At 42.2% G+C, this 21,274-nt stretch overlaps 1 protein-coding gene across 1 annotated transcript; it reads right to left on the reverse strand.

The window, feature by feature from the left end:
• Positions 1–720: 720 nt before the first annotated feature.
• LOC143302298 (thiosulfate sulfurtransferase-like) lies at positions 721–21,173 on the reverse strand. Its single transcript, XM_076616903.1, has 8 exons — positions 21,073–21,173; positions 18,310–18,470; positions 14,142–14,343; positions 10,819–10,914; positions 9,592–9,715; positions 6,086–6,175; positions 4,165–4,289; positions 721–1,427 (listed from the first exon to the last, which is right to left on the reverse strand). The coding sequence occupies exons 2-8, from the start codon at positions 18,444–18,446 to the stop codon at positions 1,368–1,370; spliced, it is 834 nt and encodes a 277-aa protein (XP_076473018.1). The 5' UTR covers positions 18,447–18,470; positions 21,073–21,173; the 3' UTR covers positions 721–1,367.
• Positions 21,174–21,274: the final 101 nt, after the last annotated feature.

A 21,274-nucleotide genomic window follows, 5' to 3' on the forward strand; every position in this document is an offset into this window, starting at 1 on the left:
GTCAAAACCCAATTTATCATGCTGGACTTTATTGTGTGTGTGATCATGTTTGATAATAGCATGCACGACATCGACATAAAGAAAACCCCGACGACATGGATTGAACTGAATTTAACCCATTGATGATGCAAGGGTATTAATCCTTTCACCGCCATGCTCGTATTTATGTACAGGCGTGGTAGAGGACCCATGTCACTGAAAGGTGACCATTCATTGGTCTGTTATCCATGAACCAACTGCTCTTAATGTTCGGTGGTTGGATAGGCCATATTTTCTGTGCATCGCAGGCGGAATCCCCAGCTATTCTTAGCCACTGTCTTTTCTGTGTTTATACCACAAGGGAATTTTGTACTCTAAATTGACTGGCGGTGAAAGGGTTAATGTTCTAGTGCCTCATTCACCACCTCCTTTGTGGCACAAAGCCTAAGTAACTGTTGTACATAATAAATATATCTTTGACGATAAACTCTGTCCCGCGTGATACACTCTATCCTAAACAAAACAATGGCTGCTTCGACTCGCGCACAGTTGTATAACTCATGACTAATTTAATCTGATTTAATAATCATGACGAAAAAAAACAACAACATCATTTATATGTTCACGATAGAGCTGCTTACAAGACAGGACAAAAAACAAACCAAAAAAAACAACCAAAAAAAAAAAAAAAAAGAAGAAGAAAGGCAAGGCCTTCAAGACTCACTTGTGATACACTTTAAAAAAAAATCCAAGCTTTTCATGTATTGAGTGTAATTTCAAAATGTAATGTTTAAGATGAGAAAGATCAGTTTAAAGCAAATTAAGTCCCCTAGCATTAATTACAGAGTAATTTCCCTTTTTTACTCTCTGCACCAAAACGTTTGCAAAAATAAATAAAACTTCCATGCTTAGCAAAAGAAGTTCCTGTTTGAACAGAAAATGATAATAATGACTACTCTTTTTGTTGGGTCAGAATATCAGATCAAAGTGCCAAGTTTAGAGAATACAAAAAATATAAATATAACAGTAAATGCAGTTTGCATATAATTAGGCTTCATTTATTATTTTTTTTGTGCCCGTCCCAGAGGTACAATATTGTTTTAAACAAGATGACTGGAAAGAACTGAATTTTTCCTATTTTTATGCCTAATTTGGTGTCAACTGACAAAGTATTTGCAGAGAAAATGTCAATGTTAAAGTTTACCACGGACACACAGACACACACACACACAGACAACCGAACACCGGGTTAAAACATAGACTCACACAAGTGAGTCAAAAACCACCAAAGCATTCACACGTTCACGATAGAGTTGCTTACAAGACAGGACGAAAAAAAAAGACACTAAAAAAAAAGAAGTTGCAAAGTATAATTATTTCTTTAGTATCTATGACTGTGACTTCTCAATGTTGTCCTGGGCTTTGGTCTTCCACTCTGTAAACCCACCCTGAAACAGACGTGAACAGTTGTAGCACACGTAAAATCATCAAGCAGTTAGCAGCTCAAATTATAATTTGTGTGAAATACAGTTACAGTCAAAAAGAAAAGAAAAGAAAAAAAAAATCAAGTTTCAGTTTCTTAACGAGGCGTCGTTGCGCTCGGACGAAAACATACAAGACATCTGGAAATTAACAAATAATTATTATTTGTTAACTTCCAGTTGAAAAACCACCCGGAGGCAACCATGTGTTTGTTCTGTATTGTCCGTGTGTTCTGTGTGGCTTGTTCAGGATCGAAGAGGCTATGCCAGTCTTGAATAAAAGCTAATTTGTGTTTGCACATTTCTTCTGTCCTAGCTGCTGTGTGCACATGTAAGATGATCGGTATAAGGACATGCTCGTCGCTTCCTTTTAAGAGGAAGTGTCTGGGTTTGTTCCAATGAACCTTTTATTTACCTGTGTGCTAGCTGAATCGGTAGCGTAAGCAGCACTCACTTGAAGTTGTGTACCTTGTGAATGGAGAGAGTTACCACTCTTTACTATTTGTTATACACCACATCTGCTGTGTGCAGAGATCTGACAGCAGCATAACCCAACAACACACTTGTCAGTCAGGTCTTGAGTGCACGCATTAATTTTGTGTAGGTACATATGTATGTGTACATAACTACATGCATGTATATGAATGTGTATTGTGTGTGCGTGTGCGTGTGTTTATGTAAGTTTGTGCCTGCCTATGTTTGCGTATGTGTTAGGGTAGCTGTTAGATACACATGTATGTTAACTCTCCATACGAACGGCGAAAGAGACGACGTTAACAGCGTTTCACCCCAATTACCACCATCAAAATATTACAAGCGGAAGGCTCTTACACTGAAGGGGTGAACGTTGACAAAGAATACCACAATTCTGACGACGGAAGCTAAAGGTTGGGTCATTGAGACACCCACTGGACATCCGAGGGGTCTGTGTAGAGGAGAAGAGAGGACTGGCCGTACTGAGTGAGTTAAAATGTATGTATGCAGCGTGTGTGTGTGTGTGTGTGTGTGTGTGTGTGTGTGTGTGTGTGTGTGTAGTCACATTTTGGTGTGTGTATGTAACATAGATATGATGTTTTATGTTAACAAAAGCGTTTTTGTAAAGCACCTAGAGCAGATTTCTGGATAGTGTGCTATAGAAGTATCCATTATTATTATTATTATTATTATTATTATGGTTATCAGAGTGGGTTTCTTCTGCAGAAGTTTGCCAGAGGACAGCACTTTGTTGCCATGGGTTCTTTTTTCCTGTGCGCCAAGTGCGTCAGTGCTGCACACGGGACCTCCGTTTATTGTCTCATCCGAATGGCTAGACGCTCAGCTGAATTTCTCCCGGCAGCCATTCAAACTTGGGAGAACTGAGGGTGAGAGCGGGATTCGAACCCACACAGACAGTGAATTGGCTGATAAAAGTCTTTACCTGTTCTGTCACATTTCTCGGTGGGGAGAAAGCTAAGCTAAGTGGAGTGATGGCCTAGAGGTAACGCGTCCGCCTTGGAAGCGAGAGAATCTTGAGTGCGCTGGTTCGAATCACGGTTCAGCCGCCGATATTTTCTCCCCCTCCACTAGACCTTGAGTGGTGGTCTGGACGCTAGTCATTCGGATGAGACGATAAACCGAGGTCCCGTGTGCAGCATGCATTTAGCGCACGTAAAAGAACCCACGGCAACAAAAGGGTTGTTCCTGGCAAAATTCTGTAGAAAAATCCACTTCGATGGGAAAAAATAAATAAAACTACACGCAGGAAAAAATACCAAAAAATGGGTGGCGCTGTAGTGTAGCGACGCGCTCTCCCTGGGGAGAGCAGCCCGAATTTCACACAGAGAAATCTGATGTGATAAAAAGAAATACAAATACAAATACAAAGTTTCCATTTGGTGAACTGCAGGTGTTTCAACCGGGTTGTTCTTGTTTGATGATATTGTTTTTAATTAGAATCTGCCTTTGCATGCCTTGCTTCCCCCCCCCCTCCCCATCCCCCCGCGCCCAGCCCCTCCCTCCATCCCTCCCCCCCCCATCACCTCCAGTATGTTAATCTTATAATAGTTTAATTAGCACACATGTTCAGTTTGAGTGCATGTATATCTTTTCAACGACATAACAAGAATTTTTATTGTGTGCAGTGAACACAATAAACATTTTCAAGATCGCCCAGCAATGTCAACATTTTGGGGGGTGTTTTATCTTAACAAAGTTGAATTCTTTCAACTCGTGCAATCAATACGTGTTATTACGTATGACCTCTTTGCGGGAACGCAAGATTGACTACAAAAAACAAAAAAACAACCTTGGCAAGTGAAAAATCATGTCATCAGCTTGCTGGACTGAACAGGTTTATTTGTGAGACACACCCTCACATCCACACACACACACACACACACACACACACACAACACTAAAAGACACTAACACTAACACACTATTACACATACACTCCACACTAACACACTAAGATACAGACAGACAGACAGACACGCAAGCACGCACACGCACACACACACACACTACACTATACTACACTACACTGCACTACACACACACACACACACACACACACACACACACACTACACTACACACACACACACACACACACACACACACACACACACACACTACACTACACTACACTACACCACACACACACACACACACACACACACACACACACACACACGAGATTGAACCATTGAAACACTGAAACGCACGTGATACACGGCAAAGTCCTTCCCTCCGCACAGTGTGAAGGCCAGAGCCAGAGTGCAGGATGACATGCCCGAGTTACAGTAGGAGACGAAGGGTTTGCACATGTCCACTCCGGCCTGCTCCAGCACTGCACGTGGGACACACACACACACACACACACACACACACACACACACAGAGAAAGAGAGAGAGCGAACGAACGAACGAACGAACGAACGATTTATTCAATATAAGGCCATTGCCCCATTTGAAGGGGTTAAACAAAAGTAAAGAAGATTTTCTAATCTTATATAGTGTTATGAATATTGTTAACAAATAACATACAAACAACATACGGACACAAAAGTATTGCGTGAACAAGTAAATACTCAGACTCCAAGAGAAAAACAACAACAAAAACGAACAAGCAACAAAAAGCAATCTCTGACATCGAACAATTCTGTTGCGTTCTCACGCCTCTTCAAAGCTTAGAGAGAGAGAGAGAGAGACAGAGAGAGACAGAGACAGAGAGACAGAGAGAGACAGAGAGGAGGAGGAATTTTGTTTAATGTCCCGTCACACATATGGGTAATTGAAGACATTTTGTTGAAATATTTATGAATACATTTGAGTATTATCGGTTAGAAGGGGTGGGAGATGTGAATGAATGGAGGGTTGGGGGAAACTGGGCAAATGAGGGTGAAATGATGGTGAAATTTGAAGAAAAAAAAATCTAAATACAATTACAGAAAATTACTTAAAGGATTTCGTAAAAGAGAAGTCGTTAAACTGACAAGCGAAACAACTGATAATGAATGCAAAATGTCAAAAACATCAACGTTCTCAGTCACTTGTGAAGACACACGTTCGTGTACATAAGGATTCATCAAGCTACAGTCAAAAATGATATGCTTAATTGTCAGGTTACTAAAGCACAAGCACTTGACATTAAAACAATACTTGGTCCGTAATGAATCTGATGATAGTCTGAGAGCTGAACTCAGAATTGGTCTGAGAGAGAGAGAGAGAGAGAGAGAGAGAGAGAGAGAGAGAGAGAAGGAGGAGGACTGTAAACAACTTGGCCATGAATATAATATAAAAAAAAATTATGAAAACAGACAGACGTAGAACTGTGCATGATTGCGGGTTTATGTGTGCGTGCGCGTGTGTAGGCCCTAAGTGTGGGAGGTGGGGGATGCACACACACACACACACACACACACACACACACACACACACACACACACACACACACGAACGAACGAACGAACGAACGAAAAAATAGACGAAGGAATGAATAGATGAACAAACGTCCGAACGAATTGATGAAGGAACGAACGAACGAACGAACGTATGAATATATGAACAAACGAATGAAAGAACGAACGCGAACGAATAAATGATCAAACGAACGAATAAACAGATTATTAAACGAACTTAACGAACAAATAGATTATCGGACGAACGAACGAACGGATGTATATTTGAAGAAACGTACGAACAGATGATCGAAGGAACGAACAAAAAGATGATCGAGCGAACGAACGAACTAATGTATGTTTGAATGATCGAACGAATAGATGAATGAACTGACGAGCGGACGTATAGATGAACGAACGAACGAAAGAATAGATTATCGAACGAACAAATGTAGATTTGAAGGAACATACGAACAGATAAATGAGCTAACGAACAAACGAATAGATGATCGAACGAACGAATGTATAGTTGAAGGAGAGTACGAACAGATGAAGGAAGTTACGAAAGAACTAACAGATGAATGAACGAACGAACGATTAGATAACGAACGAACGATTAGATGGACAAACGAATGAATGCATGAACAAACGAATGAACAGATCGATGGGTGGAAGGATGAATAAACGAACGAATGAATGGATGATTGATTGAATGAATGAACGAACGAATGAATGAATAAGATACCCTTCCTGACGTCCGGTGCGTCCATCATCTCCTGTCTGGCGCTGTCCACCAGCTGGGTGAAGGGCAGACTGTGAGCGCCAGGCACGTGGCCTGCAATCAGTCAACCAACCACAACGCGTTAGGCCGAAGGGACGAATGAAAGAACGAAAAAAAGGACGAATAAAAGGACGAATAAAAAGGACGGACGGACGGACGGATGGATGGATGGATGAATGGATGGATGGGCGGGTGGATGGATGGGTGGATAGACGGATGGATGGATGGATAAATGCACGTAACCTGCAATCAGTCAACCAAGAACGACAGGTCGGAACGAAAGGACGAATGATAGGGTGGAAGGACGGACAGATGAATACATGGATGGATGGTTGGGTGGATGGATGGTTGCGTTTATGGATGGATGGATGGGTGGATGGGTTGATGGATGGATGGTTGGGTTGATGGATGGATGGATGGTTGGGTTGATGGATGGATGGTTGGGTTGATGGATGGATGAATGGGTTGAGGGATGGATGGATGGATGGATGGTTGGGTTGATGAATGGATGGATGGATGGATGGTTGGGTTGATGGATGGATGGATGGTTGGGTTGATGGATGGATGGATGGATGGTTGGGTGGATGGGTTGATGGATGGATGGATGGATGGATGGATGGGTGGATGGATGGATGGTTGGGTTGATGGATGGATGGGTGGATGGATGGATGGTTGGGTTGATGGATGGATGGATGGTTGGGTTGATGGATGGATGGATGGATGGATGGATGGATGGCTGCGTTTATGGATGGATGGATGGATGGTTGGGTGAATGGATGGATGGATGGATGGATGGGTTGATGGATGAATGGATGGATGGGTTGATGAATGGATGGATGGTTGGGTGGATGGATGGGTGGATGGATGGTTGGGTTGATTGATGGATGGATGGATGGATGGTTGGGTTCATGAATGGATGGATGGATGGTTGGGTTGATGGATGGATGGATGGATGGGTTGATGGAAGGATGGATGGATGGATGGATGGATGGATGGATGGATGGATGCACGTGGCCAGCAACCAGTCAACGAACAACGACAGGTCAGGAGGAAAAGACGAATGATAGGGTGGAAGGACAGACGATTAGACGGAAGGATGGATGGATGGATAGATGCACATGGCCAGCAATCAGTCAACCAACCGCAACAGGTTAGGACGAAAGAACGAATGAAAGGTCTGACGGATGGACGGACGAATGAATGAATGGAAGCACGGATGAGATGGAAGGATGAATAAAATTGCAATCAGCCAAACCAACCACAACACGTCAGGACGAAAGGACGAATGAAAGGGCGGAAGGACGGACGGATGAATAGATTGGTAGGTGGGTGGATGGATGGATGGATGGGTGGGTTGATGGATGGATGGATGGGTTGATGGATGGTTGGGTTGATGGATGGATGGATGGGTTGATGGATGGTTGGGTTGATGGATGGTTGGGTTGATGGATGGTTGGGTTGATGGATGGATGGATGGGTTGATGAATGGATGGATGGATGGGTGGATTGATTGATTGATGGATGGATGAATGGATTGATTGATGGATGAATGGTTGGATTGATTGATGGATAGATGGATGGGTGAATGGATGGATGGATGGTTGGGTTGATGGATGGATGGATGGATGGGCGGGTTGATGGATGGATGGGATGATGGATGGACGGGTTGATGGAAGGATGGATGGATGGAAGCACGTGGCCAGCAATCAGTCAACCAACCACAACAGGTTAGGACGAAAGAACGAATGAAAGGTCTGGCGGATGAATGAATGAATGGAAGCACGGATGGATGGAAGGATGAATAAAATTGCAATCAGCCAAACCAACCACAACACGTCAGGACGAAAGGACGAATGAAAGGGCGGAAGGACGGACGGATGAATAGATTGGTAGGTGGGTGGGTGGATGGATGGATGGGTGGGTGGGTGGATGGATGGATGGATGGGTGGGTGGGTGGGTGGATGGATGGATGGATGGATGGGTTGATGAATGGATGGATGGCTGGATGGATGGATGGGTTGATGGATGGTTGGGTTGATGGATGGATGGATGGGTTGATGGATGGTTGGGTTGATGGATGGTTTGGTTGATGGATGGATGGATGGATGGGTTGATGAATGGATGGAGGGATGGATGGATGGGTGGATGGATGGGTGGATTGATTGATTGATGGATGGATGAATGGATTGATTGATGGATGAATGGTTGGATTGATTGATGGATAGATGGATGGGTTGATGGATGGGTGAATGGATGGATGGATGGTTGGGTTGATGGATGGATGGATGGATGGGCGGGTTGATGGATGGATGGGATGATGGATGGTTGGGTTGATGGAAGGATGGATGGATGGATGGATGGATGCACATGGCCAGCAACCAGTCAACCAACCACAACAGGTTAGGACGAAAGAACGAATGAAAGGTCTGACGGATGGACGGACGAATGAATGAATGGAAGCACGGATGAGATGGAAGGATGAATAAAATTGCAATCAGCCAAGCCAACCACAACACGTCAGGACGAAAGGACGAATGAAAGGGCGGAAGGGCGGACGGATGAATAGATTGGTAGGGGGGTGGGTGGATGGATGGATGGATGGGTGGGTGAATGCACGTGGACAGCAATCAGTTAACCAGCCACTACAGGTCACTGAGGAAAAAAAAGACGAATAAAAGGACGGACGGACTGACGGATGGATGGATGAGTGGATGAAACGATCGAATGAATGAATGAATGAATGAATGAATGAATGGACGACGAACGAAGAAACGGACGGGTGGATGGACGAATGAATGGAATGAATGAATGAATGAATTTATAATGCAAATCACTGCAATGCAATACAATACACCGCAGCGCTACGTAACACAACACGACACAACACAACGCAATGAAATGAAATGAAATGCAATTCAGTGCAATGCAACACAACACTACAGACGAAAAAGTAATACAATACAATACAACTTTGGTAGTCCATCATTGTCATACAATACAATACAATACAATACAATACAATACAATACAATACCAAGGACGAAAAACAACAAATAAAACACAATTAACGCAACACAACAACGGGACACAACACAACACAACACAACTCAGCACAACACAACACAATTCAACAATCACACAACACAACGCAATGCAACAAAATACCAAGAGAGGGAGAGAGTACGAGAGAGAGAGAGAGAGAGACTTTGACATTCTATTGACATTAAATGCAAAGTTCTAATGCTAAGGGGCGCATGAAGTCAAAGTATTATTCAGATATACAACAAATCATGAAAATAGATAAATAAATGCACGATGAGTTAAGTGACCTAGCTGAGAGAGAGAGAGAGTGATAGAGAGAGAGAGAGAGACAGAGACAGAGAGACAGAGATTCAGACAGACAGACAGACAGACAGACAGACAGATAGACAGAGACAGAGACAGAAACACACAGAGAGAGGGAGAGCTACCCTGATTGAAAGAGGTTTCAGGTCTAGAGTCCAGAATGGCTGTCTGTCGAGAGCTGACCCGCTGACTCATGTCTTCGAAGGTCAGCAAGTGCTGGCTGTTGTAGCAGGCCTGGAAGTCACCTGGCTGCAAGGAACACAAGTCACGTCATGACACGTTCACTTTCACTTTTACTTTTACTTTCACTTTCACTTCCTTCCTCTTTCACGTCCAGTTTCACTTTTACTTTTCGCTTTCACATTCGCCAACCTTTTCACTTTCATGTTCAGGTTCGTTTTTCAGTTTCACTTTCACTTTCACGTTCAGTTTCACTTTTCGCTTCCACGTTCGCCTTCCTTTTCACTTTCATGTTCAGTTTCATATTCATTTTCAGTTTCACTTTCAAGGATGTGTCAAAGAGTGCAGAGAGAAAGAGAGACAGACAGACAGACGGCAAGAGAGAAACACACAAGCAGGCTGACATAATTAAGCTTCTTTAAAAAAAAAACAACCCAAAAAACAAAAACAAACAAGAGAGGCAAGGCCTTCAAGACTCAATTGTGATACACTTTAAAAAAAAATCCAAGCTTTTTATGTATTGAGTTTAATTTCAAAATGTAATGTTTAAGATGAGAAAGATCAGTTTAAAGCAAATTAAGTCCCCTAGCATTAATTACAGAGTAATTTCCCTTTTTTACCATCTGCACAAAAACATTTGCAAAATAAATAAAACTTCCATGCTTAGCAAAAGAAGTTCCTGTTTGAACAAAAAATGATAATAATGACTGCTCTTGTTGTTGGGTCAGAATATCAGATCAAAGTGCCAAGTATAGAAAATACAAAAAAATATAAATATAACAGTAAATGCAGTTTGCATATGATTAGGCTTCATTTTTTTAAAATTTTTGTGTGCACATCCCAGAGGTGCAATATTGTTTTAAACAAGATGACTGGAAAGAACTGAATTTTTCCTATTTCTATGCCTAATTTGGTGTCAGCTGACAAAGTATTTGCAGAGAAAATGTCAATGTTAAAGTTTTCCACGGACACACAGAAACACACACACACACACACACACACACACACAGAGACAACCGAACACCGGGTTAAAACATACACTCACTTTGTTTACACAAGTAAGTCAAAAATTAAAAAAAAAGACCCACTGGCAAATGAAAGACTCTCTCTCTCTCTCTCTTCTCTCTCTCTCTCCTCTCTTTCTCCTCTCGGGGCTCTCTCTCTCTCTCTACCTCCACAGGGGCAGTGTCGGATGTTGTGGCGTACCCCAAGCTGACCCATCGTTGCAGTCCCCCGTTCAGAATGGACACACGCTTCGCCCCGTACACCTGAGGTCATATGTCCATCACCACCTTCCGTCGGCTGTGTTGTGTTGTAGTGTAGTGTGTTGTGTTGTGTTGTAGTGTAGTGTGTTGTGTTGTAGTCTAGTGTAGTGTAGTGTAGTGTGTTGTAGTGTAGTGTAGTGTATTGTGTTGTATTGTAGTGTACTGTACTGTACTGTACTGTACTGTACTGTAGTGTTATGTAGTCTGTTGTATTGTGTTATGTTGAGTTGCATTGCATTGCAGTGTAGTGTAGTGTAGTGTGTTGTGTTGTGTTGTGTTGTAGTGTAGTATAGTGTAGTGTAGTGTAGTGTTGTGTTGTGTCGTATTGTAGTGTAGTGTAGTGTAGTGTGTTGTAGTGTAGTATAGTGTAGTGTAGTGTAGTGTGTTGTGTTGTAGTGTAGTATAGTGTAGTGTAGTGTAGTGTTGTGTTGTGTCGTATTGTAGTGTAGTGTAGTGTAGTGTAGTGTAGTGTAGTGTGTTATGTTGTAGTGTAATGTAGTGTAGTGTGTTGTGTTGTATTGCATTGTAGTGTAGTGTACTGTAGTGTTATGTAGTCTATTGTATTGTGTTGTATTGTGTTATGTTGAGTTGCATTGCATTGCAGTGTAGTGTAGTGTAGTGTGTTGTGTTGTGTTGTGTTGAAGTGTAGTATAGTGTAGTGTAGTGTGTTGTGTTGTGTTGTAGTGTAGTATAGTGTAGTGTAGTGTGTTGTGTTGTAGTGTAGTGTGTTGTGTTGTGTTGTAGTGTAGTGTAGTGTTGTGTTGTGTCGTATTGTATTGTAGTGTAGTGTAGTGTAGTGTAGTGTAGTGTGTTGTGTTGTAGTGTCGTGTAATGTAGTGTAGTGTGTTGTGTTGTATTGTTTTGTAGTATAGTACAGTGTAGTGTAGTGTTGTGTAGTCTATTGTATTGTGTTGGATTGTGTTATGTTGAGTTGCATTGCATTGCATTGCATTGTGGTGTAGTGTAGTGTCGTGTAGTGTAGTGTCGTGTCGTGTAGTGTGTTACACTGCATTGCATTGTATTGCATTGCACTGCATTGCATTGTATTGCGTTCGTTCGCACTGGATTGCATTGGACTGCATCGTATTGTTTTGTCCTACTTTCTGTCACAACAGATTTCACTGTGTTAAATTCGGTTTTCTTCTCTAAACAGGCCGTCTGGTTTACGACGTGGAAGTGACAACGCTACAGATGGCAAAACTGGGTGACACACTTCAAATAGTCTGCAACAAGCCTTTTAACTCTCTCCATACGAACGGCGAAAGAGACCACGTTAACAGCGTTTCACCCCAGTTACCATCATCAAAATATTGCAAGCGGAAGGCTTTTGTACTGAAAGAGGTGAATGTGACAAAGAAAACCACAATTCTGACGTCGGAAGCTAAAGGTTGGGTCATTCAGACACCCACTGGACATCCGAGGGGTCTGTGTAGAGGAGAAGAGAGGACTGGCCGTACTGAGTGAGTTAATGGCCTACCTGGCCGTGTCTCTGAATGGCACACATGTCCAACTTCTTAAAACTTGAGCAATAGCATATAGCGTGTTATGTATGCATGTATGCATTTATCTGTTTATTCATTCATTTACATATTTACTTACTTTCACCTATTTATTTATCTATTTATCTCATGGAAGACCACCGCAAACAACTTGAATGAAACCGTCAATGACACCGGAGATGAGAACGCCAGTCCAAAGGTAGACACACTCACGCACGCACGCATGCACGCACGCACGCACGCACGCATAAGTATTTGCAAATAAACCACTGAGTCGCACAATACCAGCTAGCAGTGAAAGGGAAACATCATTCCAGAGAGACAGACAGACAGAGAAAGAGAGACAGACAGACAGAGAGATAGAGAAAGACAGAGAGACAGAGACAGAGAAAGACAGAGACACAGAGAGACAACACTGAACACACTGAAACTTTTTAACTCTCTCCATACGAACGGCGAAAGAGACGACGTTAACAGCGTTTCACCCCAATTACCATCATCAAAATATTGCAAGCGGAAGACTCTTATACTGAAGAGGTGAATGTTGACAAAGAATACCACAATTCTGACGACGGAAGCTAAAGTTTGGGTCACCCAGACACCCACTGGACATCCGAGGGGTCTGTGTAGAGGAGAAGAGAGGACTGGCCGTACTGAGTGAGTTAATGTCATTAGCTGAACACTAGCCTTTGTGACATGGGGGTACACAGTTACATCCTTCTTGTGAAATAAAACTGCACCGGCGAAACGCCTGTAAGAAAATAAAGTAAAAATTCAAACATTATCTTGCACATTAATTTTACACATCGAACTTAAATCACACATTCACACACACACACACACACACACAAAAGATCTTGTCCTAGACCTTATAATCACAGAGACAGAGAAGAGTGACAGACAGACAGACAAAGGAACAGAGAGAACTGAAGAGAATTAAAAAAAATATATATATATATATATTTTTTTTAACAGAGACAGAAACAGAGACAGACAGACAAAGGAACAGAGAGAAAGAGATAATTATATATATATATATATATCTATCTATATATATATATATATATATATATATATATATATATTAACAGAGACAGAAACAGAGACAGTCAGACAAAGGAACAGAGAGAAAGAGATAAATATATATATATATATATATATATATATATATATATATATATATATATATATATATATATATATATATATATATATATATACAATAGGAGTGGTGGCCTAGAGGTAACGCGTCCGCCTAGGAAGCGAGAAAGAATCTGAGCGCGCTGGTTCCAATCACGACTCAGCCGCCGATATTTTCTCCCCCTCCACTAGACCTTGAGTGGTGGTCTGGACGCTAGTCATTCGGATGAGACGATAAACCGAGGTCCCGTGTGCAGCATGCACTTAGCGCACGTAAAAGAACCCACGGCAACAAAAGGGTTGTTCCTGGCAAAATTCTGAAGAAAAATCCACTTCGATAGGAAAAACAAATAAAACTGCACGCAGGAAAAAAACAAACAAACAAAAAAAAAGGGTGGCGCTGTAGTATAGCAACGCGCTCTCCCTGGGGAGAGCAGCCCGAATTTCACACAGAGAAATCTGTTGTGATAAAAAGAAATACAAATACAAATATATATATATATATATAGATATATATATAATATATATATATATATATATATATATATATATATATTATAATTCAACGTGACAGAGTGGCCTCGCCCTTACCGTGAAGGTCCACCAGGCCCGGCTGGACATGAAGAAGCCGCAGTTGTTGGAGTCGCTGTACAGCACCACGTGGCTGCTCTCGCGGACCCCGGCGGCGCGGGCGGCATCCTGGAAGACCTGCAGGGGCGGCAGGTTCCGCGGGAAGAGCGGAGTGTGGGGTCCCACCATCACGTCCAGGTACCGCGCCCCAGGGAGGTGGCGGCTGACGCGGCGTTGTTGTGGATCAACCAATCAATCAATCAATCAATCAAGCTGTCAAGCTATCAGTCGATCTATGATCTGCATATCTATCACTATTCATTCAGGTCATTATTTTATTCAATGAGCCTGTCGATCAGTCAATGATGATGATGATGATGATGACGATAACAACAATAACGATGATGATAAGGGTTAGGCGGTTTCATTAACTCACTCAGTACGGCCAGTCCTCTCTTCTCCTCTACACAGACCCCTCGGATGTCCAGTGGGTGTCTGAATGACCCAACCTTTAGCTTTCGTCGTCAGAATTGTGGTATTCTTTGTCAACATTCACCTCTTCAGTGTAAGAGCCTTCCGCTTGTTATATTTTGATGGTGGTAATAGGGGAGAAACGCTGTTAACGTCGTCTCTTTCGCCGTTCGTATGGAGAGAGTTAAAGATATGGGAATAGTAACGTAAACACGAAAGTAAAAAACCAAAAACAGCAGCGGCAAACAACACTATCAACAAGTACTTATATTAACTTGATGAATAAACGAATGAATGAATGCCTAAAAGCGCGTGGATACGGCCACACCATAATCATACTGTACACACCACATCATAAAGGGATAATGAAACGCAGCACACGCTTCACATCACAGCATCACGTGCCGTCATCATTTTCTGTCACCAGTGTCGGCGTCACACTTGTCGTAAAATTCATCCGGCCTCCCTCCGCCCCCTCCCCCCCCCCCCCACCCTGCCACCAACCGCACCCCCTCCCCTCACATCCCTCCTCCTCATATCCCTTCTTCTCCCCTCGCCCAACATCTGCATCAAATCAATCCTTAAAAAAAAAATAATAATAATAATTTTTTTTTTTTAACTGAACAAAACCCATCCCATCAAGTACGAACAAACAGTTATTGTCCTCACTGATGGTGATCGACGATTCAGTTTGAATTCTCTCTGGCAAATAACTTCTTCTTCTTCTTCTTCTTCTTCTTCTTGTACACAGTCCACTAGCTGCCATGCCATGATGAATGAAAAACTGACTGTATGTGTATGTGTGAACAGTAAGTGCGTGTGTGTGTTTGTGTGTGTTTGAGTGTGTGGGCGTGAATGTGTACGTATGTCTTTGTTTGCTTGTTTTATAATTGTGTGTGTGTGTGTGTGTGTGTGTGTGTGTGTGTGTGTGTGTGTGTGTGTGTGTGTGTGTGTGTGTGTGTGTGTGTGTGTGTGTAAGTACGTATGTACATGTAATGTACCAATTGTTCAAGTTTTCATCGCTTTGTTACTTTTAATAGACTATTCAAGTTCCTATTCTTATTCGTCGTTCTTATTATTTTTATTTTATTTCAGTTTATTTCTTTATTTTTATGTTTTGTGTCGTTCTTTATTTTATTTATCTATTTTTTCTGTTTTGTGTCGTTAAATGGGCAGAATTGTAAAAAGGCCTTTACTGTGCCTAATTCTTTACCCATTAAAGATTCAATCAATCAATCTTCGTTTTGGTAGTTCATCGTAGTCCGAAGATGACGCAGACTGCATGTGTTCTCAACGGTGGAAGTGCGAGTGGCTCTTCAGATCAGTCCAAGACTGGAAGTACACAGGCGCCCACTGGTATCACAACGAAAATCTGTTGTCTGCGGAGGGGCGGACGCTGACTATATGGATACTTATATAGCGCCTATCCTCGGTCGGAGACCAAGCTCTAAACGCTTTACAAACTCGGGGTCATTTACACAACAGGCTGCTGCCTACCTGGGTAGAGCCGATTGACGGCTGCCATTGGGCGCTCATCGTACGTTTCCTGTGTCATTTGGCCAATGAGACTTCAGGCACGCACATATACACACTCAGACAGACATGTAACATTTTACGTGTATGACCGTTTTGTTTATTTACCCCCCACCCCCCTCCCCCCCCACCCCCCCCAAGAGTCCCAGTCATAGCATATATTTTCATGAAAATGATTTTCCCAGCCTCCCGGCTCTCCTCTCTTTCTCCTGTACTGTATCACAATTGTATTGTATTGTATTGTATTGTATTACCTCTTGTCATAATAAGATCTCTCCGGCGTCTGAAATGCGAGCCGCTGCTCTCCCAGGAGAAGGCGCGTCGCCACAGGACAGTATGTATTAAGAAAAGAAGAAAGAAAGAAGAAAAAAAAAAGAAAAGAAAAAGATCTACAAGTGTATAAATTTTGTTTTACGACTAAAGTGGAGTTATCTACGGATTTTTTTACACTGAGGGACTGCCCTTTTCAGTTGCTGTGGATTCTTTTACGTGCAGTTTCACGCTATGAAACTGCGTTTTGGGGGCATATCTGTTATGCATGTGTGGGTGTATGTGTGAATGTGTGTCTTCATGTTTTATATTTATTTGCTTATTTATCATCATTGTTGTCTTATTTATTTAATTATTTATTTATTTATTATTATTATTATTTTATCATTATTTTCATTACTACTACCTTTTTTTTTCATCATAATTATTATTTATTTATTTATGTATGTACGCTTATATATATATTTTTTTTTCCCCCTCAAGGCCTGACTAAGCGCGTTGGGTTACGCTGCTGGTCAGGCATCTGCTTGGCAGATGTGGTGTAGCGTATATGGATTTGTCCGAACGCAGTGACGCCTCCTTGAGCTACTGATACTGATACTGATACTCTTTTACGTGCGCTTAGCGCTGCTTAGTAGTGCATGCTACACAAGGGACTTCGGTATATCGCCCCGGCTGTCCGAAAGAAGAGATATAGGCTCTCTCTCAAATGAGGCCTGACTAATGCGTTGTCTACATGCACAGTCACACATTTGCCACCCCCATCACACCCCCACCACCACAACACACACCTACCCCTCTTTCCCCAGCCCCTCCCCCACCCCCCCCACGCCCCCACGGCCCCGACCCCCTCCCCACACACACATAGTGTGTACGGATCTCTCTACAAACACGCTTCCTTGAAACTGAAACAATAGTCAATTAACATTACATCATAAAACACAAACTTGTTATTGTCTTCTGTATTCAGTCAAACGATTCAAGAATCTCACTGGCAGATGATTAAGAATTACCATTGTCTTCGATCACGCTACTCACTATAATGATACTTTGTAACATAGGCTATTCTGGCAGATGGAAACATTATCTTTTTTTTATTACTGCTGCCGTCAGCGTGTACCACCACACAGTTGTGTAAATGGCTGTTTTTGTAAGGCGCTAAGAGTTTGGTCTGTGGCCGAAGATAGGCGCTATAGATGTAGCAATTGTAATTATACTACTACTACTACTACTACTGCTGCTGCTGCTACTGCTGCGGCCGCTGCTGCCGCTACAGCTAAATTTTTTTTTTTTTTTTTTTTTTTTTTTTTTTTTTACTGCTGTTGCTGCTGCTACTACTACCAGTACAGCTGCTTCTACTGCTACTACTACTACTACGACGACGACTACTACTACTACCATCACCACTACTTCTACTGCTGCTAGTCCTACTGCTGCTGCTACTGCTTCTACTACTTCTACTACGACTACTACTACTACTAGAGTGATGGCCTAGAGGTAACGCGTCCGCCTAGGAAGCGAGAGAATCAGAGCGCTGGTTCGAATCACGGCTCAGCCGCCGATATTTTCTCCCCATCCACTATAGACCTTGAGTGGTGGTCTGGACGCTAGTCATTCGGATGAGACGATAAACCGAGGTCCCGTGTGCAACATGCACTTAGCGCACGTAAAAGAACCCACGGCAACAAAAGGGTTGTTCCTGGCAAAAATTCTGTAGAAAAATCCACTTCTGTAGGAACAACAAATAAAACTGCACACAGGAAAAAAAAAAAATATATATATATATATATATAAATGGGTGGCGCTGTAGTATAGCGACGCGCTCTCCCTGGGGAGAGCAGCCCGAATTTCACACAGAGAAATCTGTTGTGATAAAAAGAAATACAAATACAATATTATTACTATACTGCTATACTTTTGAAATTCCTGCTGGCAGTCCCTGTCGCTGGCCCAGGACACATCCAGAATGACCACGTCCCCCAAGTCCCCTGAGCTGATCTTCCCCTGCAGCCACTCACAGGACACCAGGGGACTGACGTCACTTTCCGCCATACTGTCGGTCTGATAGAAGGAGTTCTGCACAGAGACAAAAGAATGATGAACAGGGGGCACCATGACAGAATCGGTTACGTGTTTTTTTTGAATTCTACTTTCACAGCTTCAGGTATTCCGTTCAAGAGGCAAAAATCCGACTTGGAAGAAAAAAAAGGGGAAAAAGAGGGGGAAAAAAAAGAACAGATTTCAAGGTTGTGACATGCAAAACTCAACAGGGTGAATGCTTATCGAGAAAAAAAACACTTTTATATGATATTTGAAGTAGTTAGAACGCTCTAGTCAAAACGTTCTTCGCATCCACAAGTGGTATTTGTTAGAGACTGAAGAGCCGATCGTGAAACTCTGCTCCATGTTTATGAGCTCTGGTTTGCTACATATGGGTCTGCCTACATACCCAATTTAAAACTCTTGACCTTATATATTCGCCATCAGAGGCTAACACTCTGTCGAGGGACATTCTGTCCAATCTATGTGTACAATCTGTTCGCGGACACTCTAAAGACCTTTCGAACAAATCGTATTTATAGTGAAACAAACACATCAGACTGTCTTCTGATAAAAAGAAAAAGAAAAAGATAATGACAATTTAAAAAGTTTTGTTTAACACATTAATGTATTCACTTTGTATACCACATCTGGGAACTCCTTATCTTCTCATCTTCAGAGTGCGGACATCGACATGGCGATATTTATAACTTTCCATATATATTAATAATTATTGTGTACAATTTGCACAGACTCGGAGCCTGAGCGTGTGTGCGTGTGCTCCTGCAATATTTTCCAGTTCTATTACATGTTCATAACGTTGTTACATAGTAGTTTGTTTTGTTTTTTTAGCTTCAGTAGCCATCCAGAAATCAAACTTCTGAATCGAAATGACTTATCTGTGTCAGATTTAACAGATCAATTTGGAAGTATCAAACAAACGAAAAAGAAAAAAAAATCGAATAATGGTTTTGATCATAACAGACAAACGACATTTCAAATAAAAATTCACGAAAAAAATAGAAGCTGAGAGTAGGTGATGAAAATAGAAAACATTATTGTACAGACAAGAGGATTAGGGGTTCTGGTATTTTCTGCTGTCCTCATCCGAGCCCACTGAGGATTCGCCCCCATTGAAAGGCTTTACTTTGTAAGATATATATATATATATGCTGCTTTTGAAATTACAAGTTTTAAAGGTGCCCTGGCCTCGCTTTTGAAATTACAAGTTTTAAAGGTGCCCTGGCCTGAAGAAGCTGTTTGTACAGCGAAAATTTGCTGCTTTTGAAATTGCAAGTTTTAAAGACATGCAGAGCCTATATATATTTTATTTTCGTACAATACACACACACACACACACACACACACACACACTCGTCTAATATCACTGACTGTGAAAAGACGCTAAACTAAAGAACGAACACACACACACACACACACACACACACACACACCACACACACACACACACACACACAGATAGAACCGCACACACATGCACTCATTCACCGTCACAGAACACACACTCCCCACCAGTCAAACAGCCAGCCATGGTAGCTGAGCAGAGAGAAACAACTAGACAGTCGGACCATACACGAGCCTTCACGACAGAGGAATCTTGAAAGAAACCCCTTGTGTTGTGAAGGAACAAAAAAAAGTGTTCTGGAACACACAGATTCACGTGTCGTGTCACAGATTCACGTCAGTGTCGATCCTTCACAAGTTCATCACGTATCGACGTGAATCTGTTAAGAGGTGAGGAGTAAGAACATTGCTGACAAGTGAGTGGAGTGTTCGTGGGGACAACACGACCCCTAAAAAAGAAAGCTGGGTGTAGGGAGCGGGGGGTGCGAGGTGGGGTGAGGGTTGACCTGTTTTATTTTTTTGACTGAACAGGGATTGCAGACGCACGGCTGTACACAGCAGGCACACAGGTATTCGTGTTATGCAGCGACAGTCTGTTAATACAGTCATTGACTGGGACACAGCTGCTCTAATTATCGAAGCTGGGCATACACACCTGTCTCTTGAATTAACCAAGACCTCTACAGCCCTGGAACAATTTGACCTTCGGAGAGCGTATGACAATTTCTATAGGTCGTTACACTTCACCCTTTTAATTTAATTGTATGTTCTTCTTGTTACAATTTGTCCGTACATGTGAGTTAGTACACTGATGGAATTATAGATTCGAATGGAATAGCATCTCTGACTGTCAGGAAACCTTAAGGTTTGGAGAGAAAAACTTAGATGTTTGTACCCCCCGCCCCCCAACACACACTTACACGCACGTCACATACGCGAGCACACACACACGTGACACTGACACACACACGAAAGAAAAAAAACCCATTGAAAGTGTATTATACACAAGACAATACAAATCTGACATCGGTTCTAACTACGGTAGTTGTAACAGAAATCAAATAAAGAGAACCAGCTGCGGACAAAGTTTGCGACAGTGTGTTGTGTAATTATCATACATATGAGCCCTTAAATAATGAAAACATATGCACTAGCTTACAAGCTTAATGAAGCACAGACACACACACGTGATAGAGAGAGTTCGGCGTGGGACGACGGAACTGGAGAAGTCATGCAAGCATTTACAACAATAACACGCACACACATTACATACCAGTGCGGCCGAGTGAGTGTGTGCGTGTGTTGCTCTTCAGCTGTCAGCAGGGGTCTGAATGAAAACTAGGAATGAGGACAACTCGTTTTAATCGGTGATACGTTCAGCTACATTGTCCTTCGTTCAGCAATACGTTTAGCTACACTGCCCCGCTGTCCGTCGTTCAGTCCAGCAGTGATACGTTCAGCTATACTGAACGTCA

Source organism: Babylonia areolata, chromosome 29 (assembly GCF_041734735.1).
Source record: "Babylonia areolata isolate BAREFJ2019XMU chromosome 29, ASM4173473v1, whole genome shotgun sequence".
In the NCBI taxonomy this organism is placed as follows: domain Eukaryota; kingdom Metazoa; phylum Mollusca; class Gastropoda; order Neogastropoda; family Buccinidae; genus Babylonia; species Babylonia areolata.